This window comes from Rhincodon typus, chromosome 25 (assembly GCF_021869965.1).
Source record: "Rhincodon typus isolate 14 chromosome 25, sRhiTyp1.1, whole genome shotgun sequence".
NCBI classification, from domain to species: Eukaryota; Metazoa; Chordata; class Chondrichthyes; order Orectolobiformes; family Rhincodontidae; genus Rhincodon; species Rhincodon typus.
Window position 1 is genome coordinate 14,224,468 of NC_063356.1, and position 26,405 is coordinate 14,250,872.

At 39.8% G+C, this 26,405-nt stretch overlaps 1 protein-coding gene across 3 annotated transcripts in view; it reads left to right on the forward strand.

The window, feature by feature from the left end:
• The window catches only part of LOC109937343 (decorin-like), a 140,246-nt gene that overhangs the window by 87,770 nt on the left and 26,071 nt on the right, over positions 1-26,405 (forward strand). For all 3 annotated transcript variants that reach the window (XM_048612021.1, XM_048612022.1, XM_048612020.1), the window contains exon 2: positions 20,882-21,097. In XM_048612021.1, coding sequence (XP_048467978.1) covers positions 20,887-21,097 — 211 coding nt within the window. In that variant the 5' untranslated portion in view covers positions 20,882-20,886. The remainder of the gene's footprint in view (positions 1-20,881; positions 21,098-26,405) is intronic.

A 26,405-nucleotide genomic window follows, 5' to 3' on the forward strand; every position in this document is an offset into this window, starting at 1 on the left:
AGCTGTAAACCAGCATCTGCACACCTATGAACACTGTGTGATGAAATAGTGTATGAACAAGAACATGTTGGTTTTGGAAAAATACTTCATTTCAATAATTAAAGAGGAACACATATCAAAAAGCTCGAATGAAGCAAGGGGCAATGAGCGCACATCTGATACTCGTGACACGAAATTGTGAGTCAAGCTGGGTCAGTCATAAGGTAAAGGTTAAGTCACATAGTCCCAGAGGACCATAGGGCTGCAGTCTCATTAAAGTGCGATGACTGATGAAGGTTTAAGCTGTGGGTCACCACACCTCAGGCAAGGGACGAGGTTGAGCAGGGAGGACCCTAATGGTGACATCAGCTGGTACAGGAATCGAGCCTGCACTTTTGCCTTCACTCTGCATACACACTTTCTAAAAGCCCAGTTAGCTGTAGCTCTGATTGGAATCTGCGAATTGACTATTCACCCACCTTCTCAACTTCAGTTTGTATCTTGCACAAAACAACAAAGAATCACTCAGGGACAAAGCAGTTGTCTGATTATATTTTACTGTATAAAGGATGGCAAAGAAGGAAACATCATCTGGTAGAGATACAGCTGAGTTAGGAAGTGAATTCCCATATTGGCTATCCTGCTGTAAGTGCAAAAATCCTGGGAAAATCATGTAAACGCAGACAATTGGATGAATCATGAATTGCAAGTCACCTTCCATAACTTTTCAGAAACGGCTAAAGATTCTAAAAATCGCCTTCTCAAAACAAATATCATTTTCAATCCAAGAATTGACTGTAATAGGGTTACGTTTAGTACATGCTCAAACTTACTGTTACCTTCTGATATTTTGTCTATATTTTCATCGTGTGTAGAAATCAAGATGAGAAAAATTCCTACATTGGAGGAAAATTTAATTTTAAAATCTTCATATAACATAATTTAAGTTTTAATAACTTTGAGAGTTCCATGAAGTTATTTTCATAACACCAATACACTGTCTGCACTGGTACATGTGCCAACCTCTTATTTATTTAAAAGTCAAACATGGGTTTAGTGGATAAGCATTAAGCTTCAGAAGAAGGTTAGAATGTTACAAAATGAGAACATGACCTAGGTAAGAGGCCTGCTATGAGTTCTTACCATGGGTGAGTGCTTTGTGACTAACACATACCATTGCTGTCTAGACAGTACACTTGAGTACTATTTGATATTTTGACTAAGAAAAATGTTATTTTTAGCGAATGATACAGAATGGAATAATTCACAACCAGGAAGTGGATGGACAAAGCAAACACTTTGTCAAGAAACTGAAGACTTTTGTTACCAGTTTAACAAAGGCTGTTAGGTTGCTGTTTTAACAATTACTGTTACAAAGTAATACACAATACGATGAACAATTGTTTCTGTGAGTTATTTTCCAAGTAGGGTTTATTGATGCACAGAGATCATTGAAATGAACAGTGAAGTGACTTAAGAACAGAAAATACTAGGAATAATCAGGCAGTTTCAGAACCTGAGGTCGCTGTAGAATTTTAGATTCAGCCACTCTGTGGACTAACTGTGCTGATGCACCAACATCTCACCCTGCACCATTTCCTTTCTTTGAATCAATCTGATAAAAGTTCAACATTAAAATTCTGTTCGCATTTTTGAACACAAAGTGAACCAAACCACATGAGGGCATGGTGGGAAAGTAGAGTTTCAGTTAAAAATCAGCTGTGGTCTTATTGAATGATGGAGCAGGCCAGCATCTCTTTCCAGCTGCACAAGACCCGAAGATCTGTGCTTGGCAGTGACTTCCAGAACTGGAAGCCAATGCTGCAATCAATGCTCTGATGCCAATTGCTGTGCACAGAGCCTTGGTGCACCCAGCCACCCAGTTTACTGGGAATGTTGGAGCAGGCTTTTGAGTCCACATGACCAAATCCTTATTACTGTAATTCAGTTCTGGCCTACAATGACAATGCAACATGTTTTTAAGAGTGCATTGTTGCCACAATTGCAAGACAGGTTCCTGAGATGCAGCACATGTTTCAACAGATCAAGAAAAAATGAATCAAATGCCATTGGATACGGCAGAAAGGACCTTGTACATCACTGAATTGCTTCTAGAAGCTTCTTATGCTCCCCTTTGTAATTGAGATAATTGTAGCAGCTGTCCTCTGACATGCAATACTTTAACAGTGTCCAAAGGCATCAATCAGTTAATGCTCTGCTTTCAGCAGTATGTCATTCCAGTTAATTTTCAAGGGACTTGCCCCACCAGTTGTTGTGCGGTTTATGCAGAATGAGGTTTCCAGTCTGTCTTGCAATTTCTAGGAGCAATTCTTAACAAAAACAAACCATGGCTCTCCTTTGAAAATGAACTTGATTTTCTTTTGACTGCTGACTTTCTTAAGTGCAAAGTTTTGAACTTCAGAATACTTCTAAAGACAATAATAACTCAAAATATAAAAGGATTATGAGTATTGCAAATAATCCATGATCATGCAGTTTTGGATACGGCTTACACATCCAACATATGGTTATAGAATTGTGCCTCACGCCTTCCAGCCACTGTTGATCATGAATTAGGTCAATATTTAATTAAGTTGCTCAAGGGAGCATCTTGCTGTCTAAATGTTTTCATTTCACTGCGAGGAAGAAAGAAAACTTAATTAGTGGTGCCTCATGGTCTGCCAACATTACAGCTAAGGATTTAATATATCTCTTCCTAGTGTTTTGCCAGCGAATTTGAAGGATACCGATAAACAGTGAAAATATCAATTTAACTGAGTTAAAACTACAACAATAATCCAAATAGTACAAACAAAAATTGTGTGGCCCTTCAATATCAACTGATCATGTGAGATATACAGCCTCCAAACAGGCTTTTTGGGCCATATTGGTATTTAGCCACGTTGCATTCATCTGAATTATCCATGCTGTAGGTCAATATTCAGTGAAGTCTTGATTTGGAAAGCGAGATCTCATCAGTGAAATGTCCCAGAGTTGTGGGAAAAGCTTAACTTGCTCTTGCAGGTTCATGTCATTTCTAAGTTACTGCATGACAGAGTAAAACTGCAAAATCATAATCATAAGAATTGAACTTAATCTGAAAGCAGGTGCAATCTCAATCTCAAAGTCTCATTTTGATTCCGCTGAGATTGATTTTCAATAAAATGAAGTTGCCTAAAATGATATAGTTCACTACATTCTATTTGTCCTGTAAGAGTCTGCTTTTCCTCCCGAGACTTTTCTTTTAGTACTTGCAAAGTTTTGATACTGTTTCTGCACAAACCTTTAAGATGACCTTAAAATAAGCAATCAAATCGAAATAATTTCTGTAAGGTACTCCTATGCCCCATTTCTTCTTCAGATGCAGCATCACATCAATATGAAGATTCATTATATAACAGACATATTGGCACCAGTATCCCATTCACAGTCAGGATGCCTACAGACAACAAAGGTAGTTTTAAAAACTACATTTCTCCAACTTGTACATATTTCTGTCCAAGATTATAAATTTAGCCTTTCCCAAATGCATTTGTTGGACATGTTCACTCAGGGGGAAATCCACTCAGTGCAGGAGAAGCTTCACTGACTGAGAAACATCCCTTTCTCATGATACTTGTTGCCAAATTTCAGGAGTTATAACGTCCCAAAGATATGTCAGGACTGGTGCAGGAAAGGTAACAGTGAAAGGTAAATAAAGGGCAAGGGTGCCTGCTGGGTAGCTAAGTAAGTAGTGTGCCAGGTGGGTAGGGTCCCAGAAAGCCATATTAATAATGAAGTGCTTTGAGTAGATCAGGATGGAAAGGTGGTGTTGTGTCCAGGGTGGGAGCCAGCCTGCTGGAGAAGGTAGTATCCAGCCCAGGAAGCTTAGGATGGTGGCTGAAGGTCTTTGGTCCAGTAGAGTGTGGGATGTTGGATCTTGGGATGGTCAGTCCAACAGAGGGGAGAGTGTCCAGGTGGAGGGGGCATGAACAGAAGAGGGGTAAGAGAAGTCTTAGCTCTGGGAGAATCATGCTGGTATCTTTGGGTGTTGGGTCTGAGGCCTTTGGTGTTGTCCAGTCCAGAGGTGTGTTAGCCTACCAGAGAGGAAGTGTCAGGTCTGCGGCAGTGAGTAGGGCTCTGCTTGGTGGCATGCACAGGACAGCTGGGGAGATTGAGTCCAGCACTGCTGGGTCGTGGGTGGGCATAGGTTTTGTTTGGGTCAGGGTGCTGTCTGGTTGGGAGGTGATTGTCTGAGATCCAAGCATCAAGTTTGAGGGGTGGGGGAAGTGAAGCTGGGGAGGAGGATGATGATCAGTGGTGAATCAAATGGCCAATTGAATCATTACCCAGATTTGGATCCTTTAAATTTCCTGGATAACTGTTAACTTAGTTGAGGTGAAACCCTCCAAATCCTCTTACTTTCGTGTGTTCCAGGTATCAGGCAATTGTCAATCAGAAACTTTAACTTTCTGTTGCATCATGGATCCTGCATAGTGTCGACACACAACTCCACTGCTCCAAAAACTCTCTGGCCATCGGAATATCTTTGTCATAGTCATGTTCGTATGTCTGCACTACTCAGATATAAAACCCTGTCAATCCAATGAACTGCCGCTCTCTTCTTTAGAAGTTAAGACAACCCAGTAATTTGATACCTGTATCTATTTATCAAGTGAAGACTAAAATTCATGACCAATATGAAAATATAACAGGCATAAGTGATTATGGAACTATAAACCCCATTGATCTGTGTCAATTACTTTTACAGAAGGAATTATTGAACATTTTACTTAAGCAAAGTAATAATTAATTGTCCAGAATTTGCTGGATAAGGATTTTACATTGCTGGCTCCCATCAGGTAGGTTTCCTCTGCATCTCTTGTTCGCAGATTCTTTATTCATAAACTTGTTGGAACTCAGAACTAATAATGGACTGTCGAGGTCAATGTGCACCTGGGAATGTGGGACTGATTGTATATTGCAAGAGATTAGGAGACTCAGAAACAAACAGAAAGAACTGAAGTGGGGTTGAAATGGATTCAAATCAGAGATAGAATGGGAAATAAAAAGAGAATTTGAGAGGAAGGGTGGGTTAGGCTACAATTGGACAGTTACACCTCTTACATCAGATTATGATCCCAATATCATCCCACACATTCCCAGGTTTCGGCAGGGCAGGATTGGAGGCAAGAGAGGAGTTGTCCTTCAGCAGTGCAGTAAAGTATTCAAGTATCGTATGAGGTACTTCTGTTTTGAGCTTGCATTCTGTATTTAAACATAAAGGATCCAAGTTCCCAAACAATCAAATACTTGCTACATTCTACAAAAATGAATTTCTGGTTGGAGCCTTCTTTGGTGAAATTGAAAGCCTTTGATCAGTGAAATGGAAGAGCTCCAGCCATAGCCAGATAAGAGGCAGCTACCCGTAGCATGCCTTCCCTGATAGAGTGCTCCAGTTAGCTGACAGGTGACTGCTACCTTCATTCTGTTTTGATTGGAGTTCACCAACACGTCCATGACAGGAGGGGCAGCTAATGCAGTTTTACCTTCCACATCTGACAAAAGACAAAAGGAGCAGTTCACACCAATGCCACAGGACCAGCAGCAGCAGAAGCTGTCTTTCCCTCAGCAACCTGCTTTGCCATTGGAAAAAGGCTGGGATGAGACAAGACCACTATATGGCTTACAGGCAGAAGAGCACATCTTTACACATGTTTGAGAATCAGTGCCTCAATCAGGGGATCAGGCTTGCACAACAGCTCTTTGCTGTTATCTTCAGCTTCTTTCCCAGTTGGACAAGTAAGCATGTATTGCCAGGGAATGATAAAGAACCCATTGCTCGAAGGCTATCTTAAAACCTACGCATGTTACACGATTCCTTTTCACATCTTGAATAGAGTAGACCACCACCTAGCCAGAAGCAGTAAAAACACCCCAAGTTCAGACTGTAATTTGTACCAAACAAAAGAAGTATGATATCATTCATGAGATTTGTTTTTCTATCTTGCTCCTTCTGGTTCCGCTTATCAGTCGTTGAATTTATTTTGTGAGAAACAGCCATTTGGAACAGGAAGAATCCCCCTTTTTGCCATGAAGTGAGTGTAGTTAGTCAGTTATGTCTGTATAATGTACAATAGTATCGATAAGCAGAGAACCCAGAGTATATGTGTAAGCCTGTGATTATGTAACCATTTAAGTAATCAGTGTTGTAAATAAACTTCAAGGTATTTGACTCAATAGAACCCAACTATCTGTGGTATACATTATGTGGGCTATCATATATAAAACCATGAATGGCATGACTTTTCAATATCTCTTGCCTACATTTTGTTGTCTTCATTCGCTCAGTTTTCCAATTATTCCTTCCTCATGATGTTGTGGGTGCCTTGTGGTTCAGTCTCAAACATTTTTACTGTCTCATACCCAAATAAAGTTGAATGGAAAATTTGGATAAATATGAATAAGTTGTTTCAAAGTGGAAGAAAGTTTGTATTATTTTAAAAAAATAGTTAGTTTCCTGGTAGTTTTGGATGGCCCAATGTTTCTGAGTAATAGGGTAAGGAAATCAAATAGAATTCTATTACATTCAACAAAGATCAAAAAGAGTTCCCTTAGTTTGTTAATTTAACATAAAGCCTGAGCACTCTGCTTTTATGTGGCTAGGAAACTTATGGTTTTCTTTGTGAGTAGTCATAGTGTCAATTGTGTTAAAATATTGACCAAAGTAGAAGTAAATCTGCAATTATATACACAAAATTGTATGGTTTCCATTTGGCATTTCTCTTGAACTATAATTTAAAAATCACAAATGTTAGTTTGAGGTTTAAATTCTCCAAACTATTCATGTTTCTCACAAAACAGAAACATTGTTTACTTGGAGGGACTAAATATTAATGTTTAGCTTGTTCATTCATAGAGGAATTTAGAAACATCTTATGTAATTTGCAGGATCTTCTTTATAATTTGAATAGTGCGCAACTTTTAATCCTTTACTTGATCTAAAACAATATCTCTACTGTATGAGGGCTCATGCCCTTTCTCCTCAATCCATTATGCTACAGGAGTTACAGGTCTACTTAGTCACAGTCTTTCAACCAATTTTATCTGAATGCAATTTTGTGACAGCTCTTCTATTTCTTCTGATTTAAACTTGAGCAACTTTATTGTATTATGCATTCTTTTGCAAATATTAGACATCAACGCTGAGTAAAAATTGAAAATCTAACATGGATAAGATTGTTAGACGTAAATTTGTTGGTTACTCCAAGAAAGGTACATGGAATTGTTCACTGTCTTAATTTATTTGTTGCCAAGCCAAGTTATGGCAACATATGTGGTCTCTCAGAGATTGGAAGTGACTTACTATTTGGAAGGCCAAAATAATCAGGACAACAACAGTTCCTAATTTGAAGTGTTTCCCTCTATGGATGTGAGAATTGGACCCTGAGGCAAGAGGATGATTGCAGAATATTCCGCTTCTGACATGTGGATCTGATGGAAGATGATTAGAATCAGCTAGATGAAAAGAAAGACATATGAGTGGATTAGATTAGAAATAGGAGTTTAGAAGCCAAAATGATTGCTAAGTTCATTTCAATATAAAAAGATAACTGAGTACTGACATTACAGAAGAAGATCTGATTGCCTTACCAGACAACATTTGAAGGTGACACTGAGAGCAAGAAACAGAAGAGGAAGAAGAAAGATCAGTTGGGTGAATAACATTGAGGTCTGAACTGAGGCAGACTTGAAGAACACCAGAGGAGCAGCAAGATATTATTAATGTCCCAACTTTAGATTCCATTTTGCTAGCACCTTCAACATAAGCATCCAAATATTCTTCACAGAAGTGTAATCAAATAAAAATTGATATCAAGCCATATTGGGCATTATTATAACAAGGCTTAATCAAAACGGAAGGTATTGCCCGGCATCTTAAAAGAAGAAAGATAGTGAGAGTTAGAAAGGTTTAAGGAGGGAATTACAGTGATTCTGGACTAGGCAACGAAACAAACAGCCAACAATGATGGAACAATTAAAATCAGATCCTCAAGAATGTTTGGAATGCAGAGATATTGGAGGTTTGTGGAGTTGGAGAAGATTATAGACAAGGTGGGGTGAGGGGTGGCTAGTGGTGGTGGGTAGTAGGAGTGAGTCTGTGGAGTGATTAGTAACTGAGGGTGAGAATGGTAAAATCAGGGCATTCCCTATCAATCAGCAACCAAGGTGATTTGGATGTGGGGATCAAGAATACTAGCATTCAAATGTACAGATAATCCAAAACTACATGAGTATGTATGTTATAGGAATAATAAGAAGGATGCAAAGAGATTTCAAGGGGATCTGGACAGTTTAAGTGAGTGGAAAAGGACATAATGTGGATAAATGGAGGTTATCCACTTTGGTAGAGGAACAGAGATGCAGAGTCTTTCTTAAATGGAGATAGTTTGGGAAGCATTGACGTCCAAAGGCATCTGGTGTCCTTGTTCATTAATCACTGAAAGCTTACATGCAAATGCAGCAAACGATCGGGACAGCAAATGGCATGTTGGCTTTTATCACGAGGATTTGAGTACAGAAACAAATATGTATTGTATCAATTGTATTGACTCTTGGTGAGACTGCCCCTAGAGTATTTGTGTGCCGGACTCCTTGCCTAAGAAAAAATGTACTTTCCAGAGAGGTACAGCAGCAGAGGCTTCCCAGACTTATCCTTGAGTTTATAGAATTATCTTATGAGGAGAAATTGAGAAGACAGGTCCTTATTTCCTGGAGTTTAGAAGATTTGGAGATGATCCCATGGAAATTTGCAAAATTCTTACGGGTGTTTTTTTAGGGTTGATGCAAGAAGGATGTTTCCGCTGTCTGGCAGGTCTAGAATGACAAGACACAGTCTTGGAATAAGGGGGAAGCCATTTGGGACTGAGATGGAGAGGAATTTCTTCACGCTTTGCAATTCCCCTCATAAGGGCAATATAAGCTTAGACATTAAGTACTTTCAAGGCAGAGGTTGATAGATTTCAAACTCTTAATAACATCAAGAGATATGGGGAAAATACAGAACACTAACATTGAAGTAAATCACTAGCCATAATTAGGAGTTGAAGAGCAGGCTTAAGGGGCTGAATGGCCAACTTCTACACTTATTTTAGCATGCACAATAGGATAGATGAATTGGACTCAGTGCAAGTTAATGTATCTGTAACAGACTGTTGGATGAACTCAATCTTACAGAGGGTAGAACACGGAAACCTGGTCAAGAACTCATCGGAACAGAGGTGACAAATGGATAGATGAGAATTTCAACACATGAACCAGGGATAAAGTCAGGTGATGTATTTGTGAAAATCAGTAGTCTCAGTGTTGGTATGAATATATGGTCAGAAGTTGACCGCAAGATCCAATATGACACTCAAAGAGTGAATGTTATGGGGGTGGAGGCTATATTGCTCACCTATCCCATTATAGGAGTTGTTTATTAATCAAGCAACTCAAAAATGATTGCCATGCAGCACCAATATGCTGAGAGTGGCCTGAACAAGTAGAGAGCAATATTTCAATCCCTGAGTGGAAGGAAGTCCTGCCCTCAACAGTTACACACCAATCTGATTGAACTGCATACAAACTCAAAAAGATGGTGTCTGGACTCTTATGAGTTCCGTTGTTCCTTGTGAGGATAGGGACCAAGAACCCTGGTGTAGAAGGGTGTGGAGTGCAGAAGATGGTAGTACAAGCTTTGGAGGACAGACAGGGAGATATAAGCTGAGGTATCATCTTGTGAGGGTGCCGCTGATGTACACAAAGAGTACTGAAGGATGCAATTCCTTCCTGAGTGCTTTTTCACCTTAGACAATGAAAAAAGAGAGCTGCCATTCTCGTCTGCCTGTATACACCAATGGCATCGTGACATGGGCAACTTAGTATATAGATCAACTGGCTTGTTAAGAAGCTCAATTGTCAGTTAATTTTTATATAAGTAGCAAGCAGCTGCCCATCCAGCTCCCAGATTATATGAAGCCGATTTGTTAATGTTGGTTTTTTTCTTTCATTCATTCATTCACGGGGTGAGGGCATTACTGGGTAGGCCAGCATTTATTTCCTTTAAACACCCAGAAGAAAGTTGAGAGTCAAACTCATTGCTGTGGGTCCTGAGTAATATGGAGGCCAGACCAGGTAAGGATCACATTTTCCTTCCCTGAAGGACATTAGTTAACACAACGGGTTTTTCCTGGCAATTAAGATGATGCTAAAATAGGTGGTACCATGGACAGTGAGGAAGGTTATCAGAAATTGCAGCAAGATCTTGATCAGCTGGGGAAGTGAGCCAAGAATTGGCAAATGGAGTTTAATATAGATAAGTGTGAGGTGTTGCATTTTGTAAAGTCAAATCAGGGTAGGAGTTTCATTGTGAATGATGGGGCCTTAAGGAGTGTAATGGAACAGAAAGACCTTAGAGTTCAGGTGCACAGTTCTCTGAAAGTAGACAGGGCAGTGCGGAAGGACATTGGCCTTTATCAGTCAATGCACTGAGTACAGAAGTTGGAAAGTTATATTACAGTTGTAAGAATGTGGGTGAGGCCGCACTTGGAGTATTAGGTTCAGTTTTGGTCATCTTGCTATAGGAACGATGTTATTAAACTGGAAAGAGTGCAGGAGAAATTGACAAGGATGTTGCCTGGACTCAAGGGACTGAGTTATAGGGAGAGGTTGGACAAGCTAGGAACTTTTTCTTTAGAGCATAGGAGACTGAGGGGGTATCTTATAGAGGTGTATAAGATCATGAGAGGCATGGATAGGGTGAATGCACTCAGTCTTTTTCCTAGGGTTGGGGAATCGAGGACTAGAAGGCATCAGTTTAAGGTAAGAGGGGAAAGAATACACGGGAACCTGAGGGGCAACTTTCTTACACCGGGGGTGGTATGCATATGGAATGAGCTGCCAGCGGAAGTGGTTGACGTGGGTACATTAACAACATTGGAAAGGCCCTTGGATGAATACATGAATAGGAAAGGTTTAGAAGGATATGGGCTAAGTGCAGGGAAATGGGTTTCGCTTGGATGGACATTTTGGTCAGCATCGATCAGTTTGGGCCGAAGGGCCTTTCTCCATGCTGTAGGACTCTATGACTCTATGGCTCTAATTGACAACGGATTCACAGTCATCATTAGACTCTTAATTCCAGATTTTCATTGAATTCAAATTCCACCATCTGCTGTGGCAGGATTCAAACACAGGTCCCTGCAACATTAGCTGGGTCTCTGGATTGACAGTTCAATGATAATGCTACTAGGCCATTGCCTCCCACTTGCCATGTACAGGACAGCAGCAATCCTGATTTGCTCATGTAATATCCCAATCTAAAGCTGGTCCAACCTCAAACAATTGCTAGGTTGATGCATGGCATCAATGGCTGGGAATGAAACTTATGACTGTGGCTGAAGACAATTCCCATATTCCCAATGTTTAGTTGGAACGAATCTTAGCTCATCCAACACTAGACATCAGGCATAGCAACCCTGATAATTTAATGGACAATTATGAATCAGGCAAGTCCAAAAGCAAAGAACATGGGAAACAGAATCAGGACTAGACCATACAGCCGATTGAGCCTGTTTCGCTATTCATGCCTGATCTTCGGCTTTAACTCCACCCTCCCACTTATTCCCATATGCGTGGGAATGCATCTATCTCAGCTTTATATATATACAATGATGGAGCACCCACAAGCTTCTGGGGAAGATAATTCCTAATATTAACAATTCTTTTTGTAAAAGAAATTTTCTGCACCTCAGTCTTAAATGGCTCTCTCCTTATCTTGACACCGTGTCCCTGTATTCTATATTCTCCAGCTCAAGGAAACTAAGTCTCAGTGTGTGCACCATCAATCCACTTCAGAACTGTATATATTTCAATGAGATCTCCTGTCATCTAAACTCAAGAAGGTATATGCCCACATATCTGGATGGCACGGTAGCACAGTGGATAGCATTGCTGCCTCACAGTGCCAGTGCCCAGGTTTGATTGCACCCTCAGGTGACTGTCTGTGTGGTACATTCTCATTGTGTCTGTGTGGGTTCCCTCTGGGTGCTCCGGTTTCCTCCCACAATCCAAAGATGCGCAGGTGGATTGGCCATGCTAAATTGCCCATTGTGCCCAAGGATGTGTAGATTAGGTAGATTAGCCATGGGAAACGCAGGGTTACAGCAAGAAGGTGGGGGTGGGTTTGGGTGGGTTGCTCTTTGCAGGGTCGGTGTAAACTCAATGGGCTGAATGACCTGCTTCCACATTGTAGGGGTTCTATGATATGCAGTCTGTCATCAGAGGACAACCTTCTCAACCCATGAGTGAACCTTTTCTGTACAGCCTTTCTTAAATATAGAAACCAAAACTGCACACAGCATACCAGCTGTAATCTTACCAAAGTCCTGTACAGCTGTAGAGACTTTCTTATGCATGCACTTCAATCCCTTTGCAACAAAGACCAAAATACCATCTATTGTCCTCATTAATACAGCATGGAATGCCAATCTGGTGTTCCTTGTAGGAGTTTGGATCCAGGCATACTCATACAGTGCCATCTTTCTTTAAGATACATATGATGGAGCTGCATCAGTCTGTCCATTGGCCAATGAAACAAGTTCCTTCTATCTTGTTCAGTTCAACTCAAATCTTCTCTTGAATGTGCATACTGCAATTCACTGGAGTTGATTCGCTATCAGGTTTTTGTCTCTAGCAAAGTATTTGTACCTGATATGTTACTCCTTATCTAGACTTGGGTCATGTAGTTTTGAATCAGGAGTACTAATTGGGAAAGTACTAATCTGGAAAGTTAATTGAATAGGGAGATAATGCTTGAGTTACACAGAAATTTGGTGAGACTGGATCTGGAGTACTGTGTACAGTACTGGCCATCATACTTAAGGAAGGATATTGATGCATTGGAAACAATTCAGAGAAGGTTTACTAGACTAATATCTGGAATGAGTGAGTTGCCTCACAAGGGAAAGCAAGGCAAGCAAGGCCTGTATCCTATCGAGTCAGAGATTACATATAAGGTCTTAATGGGTGGATGTTGAAAACATATTTCATCTTGGAATGGAATTTAGAACTAAGGGGTCATTGTTTAAATGTAAGGAGTTGCCCATTGAAAATTGAGAAGAAGAAAGATTTTTTTGTCTCAAGAGGTTTGTGAGTCTTTGGAAATCCCTTCCTCAAAGACAGTGGTTGCAGATGTTTAAGTAACTTTAAGGCAGATGTAGACAGATTCCAGATGGCCGAGAGGTTGAAAGATTATCGGGCATATGTAAGAATATACAGTCAATGATTAAATCAACTGGCCTACTCATGGTTCTTGTTCATATGTTACTATGAAATGTTCAGTAAAGTTTTATTATAGCTGCTGGTATATACATATGTTACAATCATAGACACTAATTCTAAGCAATTCTGTTACAAACAGCGGCTTGCTTCCAGCAGTTTGTTATGTTTCAAGTCACCCTTAAAGTTAGAAGCTGCAACATTTTTACCTTCAGGTCATGTGCAATGATACAGTAATGACAGCACGAGCATGTCTCCTATAGGTGTACTGCATAACACTATTTTGAGACATGACCCCACAGAGTATACTCAGATCCCTCATTTATAAGTTTTACACCCATTAAAATGTATTCTGACCTTTTAGTCTTACAACCAAGGTGAATAACTTCATGCATGTCCAAATTATACTCCATCTGCCACCTTGTTGTCAACTCACCTAAACTGCCTAAATCTTTTTGAAGCCTCTTTGTGTCCTCAAATCTTAAGTTCCAACTAGTTATACACCATCAGCAAGCTCAGGCACACAGCTCTCTGACTCTTCCTCTAAGTCATCAATATAGATTGTATGGAGCTGAGGCCCCAGCACTGATCCTTGCAAAACAACATTAGCCACAACCTGTCAACTATAACCAGACCTCTCCTCTTTTCTTCCCATCCATTAACTGTTCCTTTATCCATGCTAACACATCAGCACCAAAGCCAATATTTTGCTCTCAACACAAAATGAGTTTCAATCCGACGTGGCAATGTTAAAGTAGAAACATTAGACAAGTGCCAGGAAATAAATAATATAACCATTTTATTATGTGCGACCTTGGCTAAAGGAGGGAATAACTTCAATAAATTGTTGGCTTTAGAAGTTCCAACTTTATTTGTATTGTTCACATTTGCATAGTTTCAAAATAAGCATAATCTGATTTGTGTACACAGGGTATTTTACAGGAAGAAGATAATGGCTAGAGCTGTGGGAGCTAGAATGTTGAAATTTGCTTTGTTATTGGTTTCAATTAATTGACACCCTCAGCATTATTAACATCTGTATATCAACTGGCACAGTAGTGGAGTAAAAAAATGGACTTCTCTTTTAAAAAAAATGGTCTACATTTCAGAAAATTCTACACAATCCACCTAGAACAGCATTACCTGGCTCAAAAACCAAATTAATAAGCATCTTGTTTATACTTCCTCTCCCTGTTTCTTTTCCCATTCGCCCACTCATTCTGTATTTTTCACTGCAGCTCTTGTTTCTAGGTCCCTTCAGTTACATTTTCACACTTTCTTGTGGTAATACTTCAACCACGCTTTCGTTCTCCAGCTCTACTTTCACAATGTCAGATGAGTAATGACAACAGCATGTATTACAGCACTTTTAATTCAATAAACATTCAAAAGCGCTTCACAGACAAACTGCCAGCTGGCAAACTCTGGTGAAAATGTGGGTGAGTTGATGTGACAAAGACCAGAACACTCCGGTATACTTCTAAGGATGGAGAGAGAAGTCGAAAGATGGTGGAACTGAGAGCTCAAGGAGAAAAGTGCAAAAAGTACTTGTAGAATTGCTAAGGCTTCTGTTAACCAGATGTTACCATTCTTTAGTAAATAGAATGCACATGTTAATATAATGAAGATGTGTAACGTGATGAAACATTAACATCAATGGTCATATGCTATCAAGACCTTGACAAGAGAGGATAGGCAGCTGTATTATACAAATCGCAATTATGTAGAATATCATGTAAATAAAATTATTTACTTCTGAGAATCTGAATTTTTAGCTTTTTTCTTGATTTCTCTATCTTTACACCTAATCTACTTTAGTACCTAAGATTCGTAACTGGGTACTTTTGTACCGAAGAAGGTACTGTGTATGGTGACATTGTACACTTTTCACTGTACTCCTATACTTGTGTACATGTGAGAATAAAACTTAATTCTAATTCTAATAGTCGTTCTTTGATAAGGCAGAAGCAGAAATGGAGCAGACTAAAAGTGGAGTCAATCTAAGGGAGCAGTCTTTCTGCAGTATGCCTTGAACCAAGAGTTCCAAATCTCATGGGGATAAGGACTGAGCAACCAGAAGATTGTATCACTAAACAGACAGATCAAACCAAGACAGATGGACCAGAAGGATGGACAATGCATAAGCTATGAAGCTGGGAGAAAATGCAGAGGGATTTGAAAAAAAAAGTGGTTAATTTATTTGGAGTTGAGGAGCCAGTAAAAATCTGGATAGGGAAAGCTACATTGAGTTAGTAGCGATTAATTGGAATTTTAAAACAATTTTCTGTTTGTACTAGGGCAAGTTTCAGAGGTGGGAAATTACTGAGGAAGTCAGGCCTAAGGTGGGTATACCTGGAGACGAAATCCAAATGTGGACTTTGACGTTAATATGTAATTGTTGCCGTGTCCAGCAGAGGGAAGCCTAGTCATAAGTGCATATTAGTCTTCATTGCAAAAGGTCCTGGCCGATATATAGAGAGACAAGTGCTTCTCATGGAATAACATGAAAACAGGTCCTATTAGTCATTCTCTCTCTATAATCTGTGTGGTAACAACTGTGTGAGTTTGGTACTGATCAGCTTTATAATTTCCAGATTCCTCAATACATCTCTCCTCACCTCTTCTGGAATTATCAGGAATTTTTCATCCAGTTTTTTTTTTCATATTTCTGTTTACGATTGGCATATTCAGCTTTCCACTTCCATTGTTAACGATCAATGAGTAAATATCATCATGAGACTGCAGACTAATATTTCCTTTGTTCAGCTTGGCATATTAAGGGAATGAGAGCATTTGAAGGACTGGAGGAGGCCATTCAGCCCCTTATCTATTCCACTATTCAATAAATAAATAAATTACCTGTACCTAACTCCATCCACCTGTCTTTGCTCCATAACCCTTAGTAACTTTGTCCAGCAAAACACCATCAGTCACAAATATAAAATTGCAGCTAGCATTTAAAGCTTTTCTTGGGAGAGTGCTCCACACTGGTGTCTCCTTTTGTGTAAAGAAGCATTTGCTGGCAGTGCCCTGAATGGCCTGTCTCTGACATTAAGGTCCCTTTTTCTAGATTCCTCCAGCAGCAGAGTATGTTTTTCTTTATCTTCCCTAGCATTTTGTTTCAAAATCCTAAAAGAACTCAATGGATCACCACTTAATTCACTTTATTCTTGGAAATCCAAACTGAGTTGATATGATCTCCCATAGGCTAATCATTGGAGCCCTAAGAACACTCTGATGAATCTTTGCTATGCTCTTTCCAATTCTGATGCATCCTTTCCAAGGTGTGAGGCTCAGAATTGTGTTTCTTATTTCAAATGCGGTCTAAATCAAGGATTTATTTTTGTAGAAACCGAAAGGACTGTGGATCTTGTAAATCAGAAACAAAAACAGAAGTTGCTGGAAAAGCTCAGCAGGTCTAGCAGTACATCTGAAGAGAAATCAGAGTTCTGAGGAAGGCTCACCGGACTTGAAACATCAACTCTGATTTCTCTTCACACATGCTGCCAGACCCACTGAGCTTTTCCAGCAACTTCTGTTTTTGTTGTATTTATTTTTGTAGAACTGATGCAAACTTCCCTCCCTCTATATGTTAGTTCTAAAGACCAACTTTCTGCCATTCTATTTGTGCTTGCTTACTTCATGACTCTAATGCCTTGTTTTATCCTTTCCTCTGCAAAAAGTGCTGGGTTTTCTGGCTGCAATCCCATCCATCCCTCTCTGATAACTTGCTTATCTGACATATTACTCTGTATGTCAATATCTTCTCTTAAGAAAACCCACTCATTCCAAGTTTCAATTGTAAACCTGGTTTTGAAGTGTAGTCACTGTTATAACGTATGGAACACAGCAGCCATTATGCACAAACTTTCGAAAACAACATGACAAAAGCCTAATAATATGTTGTGTTTTGCAATGTTGATTGAGGATTTAGTACTGACCTTGTTGCAGGATAGCTCCCCTGGTCTTCTTTGAAATTGGATCATTTACCTCAGAGGGCAGGCTGGGGTTTAGTTTCAAATTTCTTTCAAAAAAGACAGAAGTTCAAACAAACTTCATGATCATTGAATCCCTACAGTGGGGATACTGGGCCCTTTGGCCTGACAAGTCCATACTGACCCTTGGAGCATCCTGCCCAGACTGATCCCCCTATAAGCCACCTAATCTACACATCCCCGAACACTACAGGCAATTTAGCATGGCCAATCCACCTAGCCTGCACATCTTTGGATTGTGGGAGCAAACCCATGCAGACGCAGGGAGAATGTGCAAACTCCACACAAGCAGTCACCCAAGGGTGGAATTGAACCCGGGTCCCTAGCGCTGTGAAGTAGCAGTACTAACCACTGAGCCACCATGTCACCCCAGGGCAGCATGCTCTCAGTACTGCATATTGGGATGTCTGCCTTGATTCTGTGCTCCACTTTTGGAAATGGATTTCAAGTAAGTATCCTGTCAACTGAGTTACAGTCATTTATGTAACTGTATGGTTATTTAGCTTACTATCTTTGGGGGTTATTTGTAAATTACATGGCTTTGAATGGGTGAGTAGTGTCTGTACTATGATACACAGAACCCCATAACTGTGACAGACTACTTGAATGTATCAGTTCTCCTGTTCTCACAATGTCATTTGCTTTTTTTTCTGACTGAGAAGAACATAGAACATAGAACATTACAGCGCAGTACAGGCCCTTTGGCCCTCGATGTTGCGCCGACCTGTGAAACCAATCTGAAGCCCATCTAACCTAAACTATTCCATTATCATCCATATGTTATTATATTTAATAATAACGCAATTTAGCATGGCCAATCCACCTAGCCTGCACATCTTTGGACTGTAAGAGGAAACTGGAGCAAACCCACTCAGACACAGGGAGAATGTGCAAGCTCCACACAGACACCCAAGGCTGGAATTGACCCCAGGTCCTGGTGCTGTGAGGCAGCAGTGCTAACCACTGTGCCACTGAGATGTTGGAGGGTAGTAGGGCTGGTGGAGGCTAAAGAATGGGATGGGCAATGCATGATGATGTTATGAAGGTAGCTATCTGCATCTCCCAAGTGTGTGCTGTGAAGCAGCACTGTGATATGCATGAATACTGGCAACAGTTCTGTTCTCCAAATTGTGGTAGGTAGAGGTAAAGTCACTACAGTCCTATGGGACTATGGGGTTACTGTCAGATTAGAGAGAGATGATTACTGTTGGTTTAATTTGTCAGTCACCATACCTCAGGCAAGGCAGAATGTTGAGAAGATAGGCCTTTCATGGTAACCTCAACCTGTCCAGGAATTGAACTTGCACTGTTAGCATGAGTCTGCATCACAAAACAGTTGTCCAGCCAATTGAACTAACCTACAATGGAAGGCAGTGGCATACTGATAATGACAGGGCTAATAATCCAAGGTCCAAACTCATTCAGCTGCTATGCATTCAAATCCAACCAAAGTAGCTACTGGAATTTAAATGCAATCAATAATTCTCCAATTGAAATCACATCTCAAAAATAACAGTCAGGGCCTGATGCTCCGTATCCCAGAGTACTTTTGGAATTGGCCCTAGAAATAGCAGACACATTGATAATCATTTTCCAGCATCCTGTAGACTGTCAAAGAGTACCAATGGACTGGAAGGTAGCTAATGTAACCCTACTCTTTAAAAAGGGACGGAGAGAGAAAATGGAGAATTATAGGGTGGTTAGCCTGACATTGTTGGTGGGGAAAATGCTGGAGTCAATTACTAAGGCTATAATAACTGAGCATTTGGAAAGCAGTGACAGAATTGGCCCTAGTCAGCATGGATTCACTAAAGGGAAAACATGCTCGACAAATCTTCAAGAATTTTGTGAGGATGTGACCAGCAGAGTGGACAAGGGTGAATCAGCAGATGTTGTGTATTTGGACTTTCAAAAGGCTTTTAACAAGGTTCCACACAAGAGATTAGTAAGGAAAATTAAAGCTCATGGTATCGGAGGTAATGTATTGACGTGGATAGAGAACTGGTTGGCAGGTAGGAAGCCAAGAGCTAGTATAAACAAGTCCTTTTCAGATTGGCAGGCAGTGACGAGTGGGTTACTGCAAGGTTCAGTGCTGGGACCTCAGTTGTTCACAATATACATTAACGATCTGAATGAAGGAATTGAATGCCATATCTCCAAATTTGCAGATGACACTAAACTAGGTGGCAGTGTGCACTACAAGGGGGATGCCAAGAGGCTGCAGGGTGACTAGGACAGACTGGCTAGTTGAGCAAATGCTTGGAAAATGGAATATAATGTAGATAAATATGAGGTTATCCACTTTGGTCACAAAAACAGGAAGGCAGATTGTTATCTGAATGGCGGTAGTTTAGGAAAAGGTGGGGTGCAACGAGACCTGGGTCCCATGGTGGAATAGTCGCCGAATGTTGGCATTGAGGTGCAGCAGGCAGTGAGGAAATCTAATGGCATACTGGACTTTACAATGCGATAGGGTTATGATTACAATGAGAGGGTTTGAGAATTGAGTAAGGGTGTCTTGCTGCAGTTATCCAGGGCCTTGGTGAGGCTTCACCTTCAGTATTGTGTGCAGTTTTGGTCTCTTAGTCTGAGGAGGGGCATTCTTGCTATTGAGGAAGTCCAGTGAAGGTTCACCAGACTGATTCCCGGGATGGCAGGACTGACATACGAGGAAAGACTAGATTGACTGGGCTTGTACTCACTGGAATTTAGAAGAATGAAGGGGGATCTCATAAAAACATATAAAATCCTGATGGGACTGATAGGCTAGATGCAAGAAGAATATTCCTGATGTTGGGGAAGTCCAGAACTAGGGGTTGCAGTCTAAGACTAGGGGGAAAGGATTCAGGACTGAGATGAGGAAGAATTTCATCATTCAGAGAATTGTCTCCTACAGAAAGCTGTTGGGGCCTGTTCACTAGACGTATTCAGAAGGGAGCTGGATGTGGCCTTTGTGCCTAAAGGGATCAAGGAGTATGGAGACAAAGCAGGAATTGGATACTGAGATTGCATGATCAGCCATGATCATATTGAATGGTGGCACAGGCTCGAAGGACCAGACAGCCTACTCCTGCAACTATTTTCAATGTTTCTATGAAACTATCATCAATTGTCATAAAAATCCACCTGGTTCACTCATGCCTTTTAGGGAAAGTAAACTGTTGTCCTTACATGGTCTGACCTACATTGACTCCAGATTCACAACAATGTGATTGACTTCCAACTGTCCTCTCAGTGACCATTCAGTACAAGGCAGCTCAGATGAAGAGTCATCTAGTCTTGAAATGTAAGCTTGCTTTCTCTCCATGGGTGCTGTCTGATCTGCGTTTTTTTGTTTCAGTACAGGGGCATTTAGGGTTGAACAACAATGCCAGTCTTGCTAGTAATGCCCACATCCTGTGAAAGCATCAATTTAAACAAAGGATGAGAGAGAAGTGTATAAGTGTGGGCATAAAATTACATCAAGTAAATGATATACAATCATGTTTTGTGCAGCAATGTATGTTTAAGATATCTGAAGTGTTGTTGCAGGGGTTTATATGGGATATTAGACTTGTACGAGCAGAAACAACTCAGATGCTGAAATCCTGACATTCGCTTCTTTACAGTTACCATGAGTGGAGCTATTCAGGTCTTCATATCCTGTCTCGTGGCTTTCATGCTCTGCCAGGCAAAACCCTTCAAACAGTCCAGTTTCTTTGACTTCGTTGGAGAGGAACAAGGATCTGCAGTTGGACCAACTCCTGAGATCCCTGTCATCTATCAATACAAATGTCCGCCCAGGTGTCGCTGTCACATGAGCGTGGTGCAGTGTTCTAATTTAGGTAAGGAAAGCATACACCATCTGTATGAAGACAGAGTAGATGTGAAAGTGGACAAGGCCGGTATTGTGTTTATTTCATGTCCAACATAAATGAAGCCAATTCAGAAAAGATCTCCGGCTTTGAGAACAGGAGGATATTGAGGACAAAAATACTTCTGTTGGATATCACTGGGAACAAAGATTCATTTATTACTGTAGAAATCTCATATCTAACTCTTCGAATCTCCCTACTTTTTCTTTTGTCTCTCATTGTCTTATGTTGTGGTAAATTCAGTATCAATCAGTATCTTGCTCAAGCACTTCTTTTTTTGCTCTGAGACTAAGCAATGAGAAAAGTTCAATAGGCATCATAACTTAGCGCTTAATTGATTAAGGGCTGTTGTTGTGCAGTGGTAATGTCCCTACCCTTGAACCAGGAGGCCTGAGTTCAAGTCTTACCTACTCCAGAGATATATAATAACATGTTGATTATGGAAATACCTAGACCTTACCTTTTTTCTAATTTAGTAAAACACACACTGTTTGCTAAGTGGTGACTAAAGGCAGTGATCCTGTTTCTGAGCTAAGTTGAATTTTGGCCTATCTCCTCTCAGAATTTCAGAAAATGCCACCTCAGCACAATACTAAACCTTCACATTAGTAGCACAGTTGCAGAACAACCTGTACATCTTATTAAAAACCAAAAGAACTGCGGTTGCTGCAAATCAGGAACAAAAACAAAGTTGCTGGAAAAGCTCAGCAGGTCTGGCAGCATCTGCGAAGGTAAAAACAGAGTTAACGTTTCAGGTCCGGTGACCCTTCCTCAGAACGGACCCGCAACGTTAACACTGCTTTTTCCTTCACAGATGCTGCCAGAGCTGCTGAGCTTTTCCAGCAAATTTATTTTTGTTTATACATCTTATTAATTCACTATTCGACTAAAAATCAACTTTATTCTTTAGCACGAATAATGTACCGATGTCTTCTAGTTTTATCGTTAAATTGTCACTGAGTGATGTGAATACTATGACACGTGATTGTCAAAGGTATCCTCACTAGTTCCACGATCCATCACAAGTATGTGGTGGTTAGCAAGTTGTGAAAATCACGAGATACTGATCCTCATGCCCATCATCTGCCAGAACTGAACTCCATTTTGGTGTTTCTAATTGTATTTTCACAGGCTTTCGATTCTTGATTCAGCAGGACAAGGGGTCATTTTAACATGCTTGGTAAAATGCACTGTCTCTGCAGATCTGATTTTTAGCTTTGTGTCACATGACCACAGTGGAAAGAGTCATAGAGTCGTGGAGCTGTACAGCATGGAAATAGACCCTTCAGTCCAACTTGTCCACGCTGACCAGATATGCTAAATTAATCTAGTCCCATTTGCCAGCATTTGGTCCATCCCTCTAAGCCCTTCAATTCATATATCCATCCAGATGCCTTTTAAATATTGTAATTGTACCTGCCTCCGTGACATCATCTGGCAGCTCATTCCATACATACACCATCCTCTGTGTGAAAAGTTGCCCTTTAGGTCCCTTCTCACCTCAAACCTATGCCTTTTAGTTCTGGGCTCCCCAACCCTTGGGAAAAGACCTTGGCTATCCACCGTATCTATGCCCCTCATGATTTCATAAAACTCTATATTAGCTATCAGCTATCAATCTATCAGCTGTGGGCTGATGTAGAATAGAGGACTGAGACTGTCTGCATGCTTTTCCAAGAATACTCTATATTTAGAATGGAAAAATGTGATTGTTACCAGCACATGCTGGCATTTGGGACTATTTAAACAACAACTTGTATTCATACAACACGATAGAGAGGTGGAGAAGTTTAGGGAGGGTATTCCTGAGGTTAAAGTCCAGACAACTGAAGGGATACCCATAAACGGCAGAGCAATTTAAAATGGACCATTCAGAAATTAGTGACCTTTCTATGTTACATTAAATACAAGATTGATGACCTGCAAGAGGATTGAACTATGAAAAGATGGCACTTGTAAAACACAACCATTAAATTCTATTGCATTTCTACAGGCTCCTCCCTTCCGTTAATCAGCAACAGATTTTTAGAAAACATAAACTCTGAGGATGTTATAGCTGGAAAAAATGAACAAAGTACCAATATTGTAACAGTAGTTAATATGATCTGGGAGAAACTTGACAGTAGCTGTACTGGGCAATTTCCTTTTAAAACCAAAAACAGTCATGTTGCACAGTGAATTAAATTACTATTCTAACTATTACCATACTCAGACAGTGTCAACTCCATGCTGTTTTGAAGAAAATATGGAAAGTGACTAATTGTGGGAGAACACATAACTTCAAAAATATGTTGACTATCATCTTAGCGCTGCCTAAAATCCTGTTTACACAGAAAGCAGAATTACTTTCTAATGGACATGATTCAAATTAGACTTTATTACTTCACCCTAGTGTCTGCCGTACAATGAGTCTGTGTTGCCCTGATGAAAATTCATAAAGCTACTTTGTATACAGTTAGGCAAGTAAACTGAATATTAAAAGGTTACTTTCCTGTCTAGTTCATAAAGCATTTCTTGCCCCCAGCTTGTTCTAACTTGTTTAGCTGAGGCAATGACAGTTTATGTATCCCAGGATTAAAATTTCAAATGTCAGTTGAAATCTAACACTAAGTTAATGCTCACTACCCTCTTTTGAGAACAAAGCACTAAAACGTTAATTTAAACTCTCATCAACACTTTCCCCATGTTCCTTTCTTCCCCATATGTTTCTGTCATCATCCAGTGTAGCCTGACTAGACTGTAAACCTCAATAGGACTACAGTCAACTTTGATTGACAGATATTACTTTTTTGTGGCACGCAGTTTTAATAAACTTTAAAAGTGGTTTTACTGCTTTCTCTCTTCCTGTTTGAATCAACCAAAAGTCACATTTGTAAAAGAGAAATAAACACAAACTGAGCATTCCTATTTTAATCAAAGTGAAATGTTACGGATGCAGGAAGTCTGAAATGAAATGAGAAAATGCTGGAGAAACTTGCCAGGTCTGGCAGCATTTGTAGAGAGAGAAAAACAGTTAGTGTTTTTGAGTCTAAGAGTTATAAGAGACTTGAAACATTCACCAGTTGTTTTGAGTTTAAGATAGAAAACTGTTCAATCAGTGGTACAGCGTCAATGGACATTTAAGAACCTATAAAATATTTAATAAACTAAACTTTATCATATTATTGTAATTTTCAATAAAACATCAAAGAGTTTAAATTATACCCCTTCATTGCAATAATTTTATGGAGTAATATTCTGTGCAATCTGGGTGAACCAAAGGGCTGATTTGAATTTAATTAGTTAATTATGACAATTAACAGTACCTTGCTGTATCTCCATGCCAACTAAAATCCAAGAGATCAACATCCTCTTCTCATAATGTATTAATTGTTGCTTCTTCTCTAAATTAGTTTTCTTGCATTTCAGTCAGGATGAGAGCAGGCAAATGGCTTTCTGTCTTTTTTTACCAATGTTTAAGAAATTGAGTTTCAGAGGACCATTGGCCCATATTTAAAAGATAATTGAAAGACATCTTGTTGATTCATAGAACCATGGAATGGTTACAGCACAGAGGGACACATTTGACACCATCTCTACTGCACCAGTCTCTATAGATTCCTAAATTAGTCCCAGTCTCTGTCTTTCCCCATAGCACTAGAAAATCTTTCTCAGATAATTATATCCAGATCCTTTTCGAAAGCAATGATTGAAGCTTTCTTCATTTCATTGTCAGGCAGTGCACTCCAGATCCTAACCACTTGCTATGTGATAAAGTTTCTTCTCATGTTTATGTTGGTTCTTTTATCTTCAACTTAAATTGTTGTCCCCTGGTTCTCAATCCTTCTACTAATAGAAATGGTTTCTCTATCTACTCTGTCCAGATCTTTCCTGATTTTGAAGACCTCCATCAAATTTCCTCTCAGCCTTCTTTTCTCTGAAGCAAACAACTTCAGCTTTGATAATCATTATTACTGAACCCAATATTGGCAGAAGCCAGAATTTATCCGCCTGTGATATTATAATGAATATATTTTCCAAAATGTTTTGTGCGCATGTATGCGCATGTATATCTAGAATTATCCACTACCAAAATATTAGAATAATGTTCCACAACACATGGTAAATCTGGAAAAACACTCCAGGATTTGTGTCGAGAAGTAAGATTAATTCAACTTTCTGGGACTCTCAGTAGATAATAGCAGCAGAAGGTGTTTCTGAGCAAAACCCCGAATTAACCTCTGAATTAAATTAAGGAAAAATCAAACAGAATTACTGCCAGAGAGATTAAAAAAACTAAGTTAATTGTGCAAGAATAAAATCACTGTCGACATGGAAATAAATGGAAAGCTTCACTCTGCCAGAGCTTGACAGATTGATGATGTCATGGAGGCATTTAAAAAGTTAAAACAAGCCAACAGATTTCTAAAAGACATGAATAAAGAGAAAAGAATCAGCTACATTTTTTTGTAGTCAGGACAGAAAGGTTTAGGTCATTTCAACAGCTGGTAAAATGGATGAGGATGACAGTAAAAACCCAGGCTTTTGAGAAATTCAACAGTCATTTACAAATCATCCACTGATAAGAATTTTAGAACTTTAGGGAGTAGCCAGGTGAACCTGTTGACAATTCTTACGATGAGATTGAAAAACATAACCAAAAAATATAAATTCAATGGAAGGATAGCTGACAGTGCTGACAGATCAACTCTTTTAGCACTCTGCAAGCCCTAATGTAAAAAAGAAATCAGATTGGAAAAGACAAGCACACAATATTGCAGATAACAAGGTGTAGAGCTGGATGAACACAGCAGGCCAAGCAGCATCATAGGAACAGGAAGGCTGACGTTTCGGGCCTAGACCCTTCAGGCTGCTCGCACTGCCAGACAACATGAAGTCACAAACAGACAGGTGATGATGCTAACCATGTAAACAGCTAGCCTAAGAGAAAGGCAACAAAGATGAATACAGAAACAGCAACGTAAGAATGCATCTCAGATTAAAAGAAAGATGTGTAGAAGATTTGGACAACCACATAAATTCAATGACAGGAGGAAATGTCTCACATACGGATCAAATTAGAGACCCTGTGAAAAGCCCAATCATTGAGAAAGGATGTGCAATCAAAGAATAAAGATGATAAAAAAAGTTATCAAAGGCCAAGCAACAGAATGATAAACAGGAAAGAAATCAAAACATCTGTACCCTTGAGGATATTGTTATGCTTGAGAAAACAATAGACATTGGAACCATTCAATTGCATGGAATGTCTGGATGCAACAGTTCCCAAAGAAAAGAA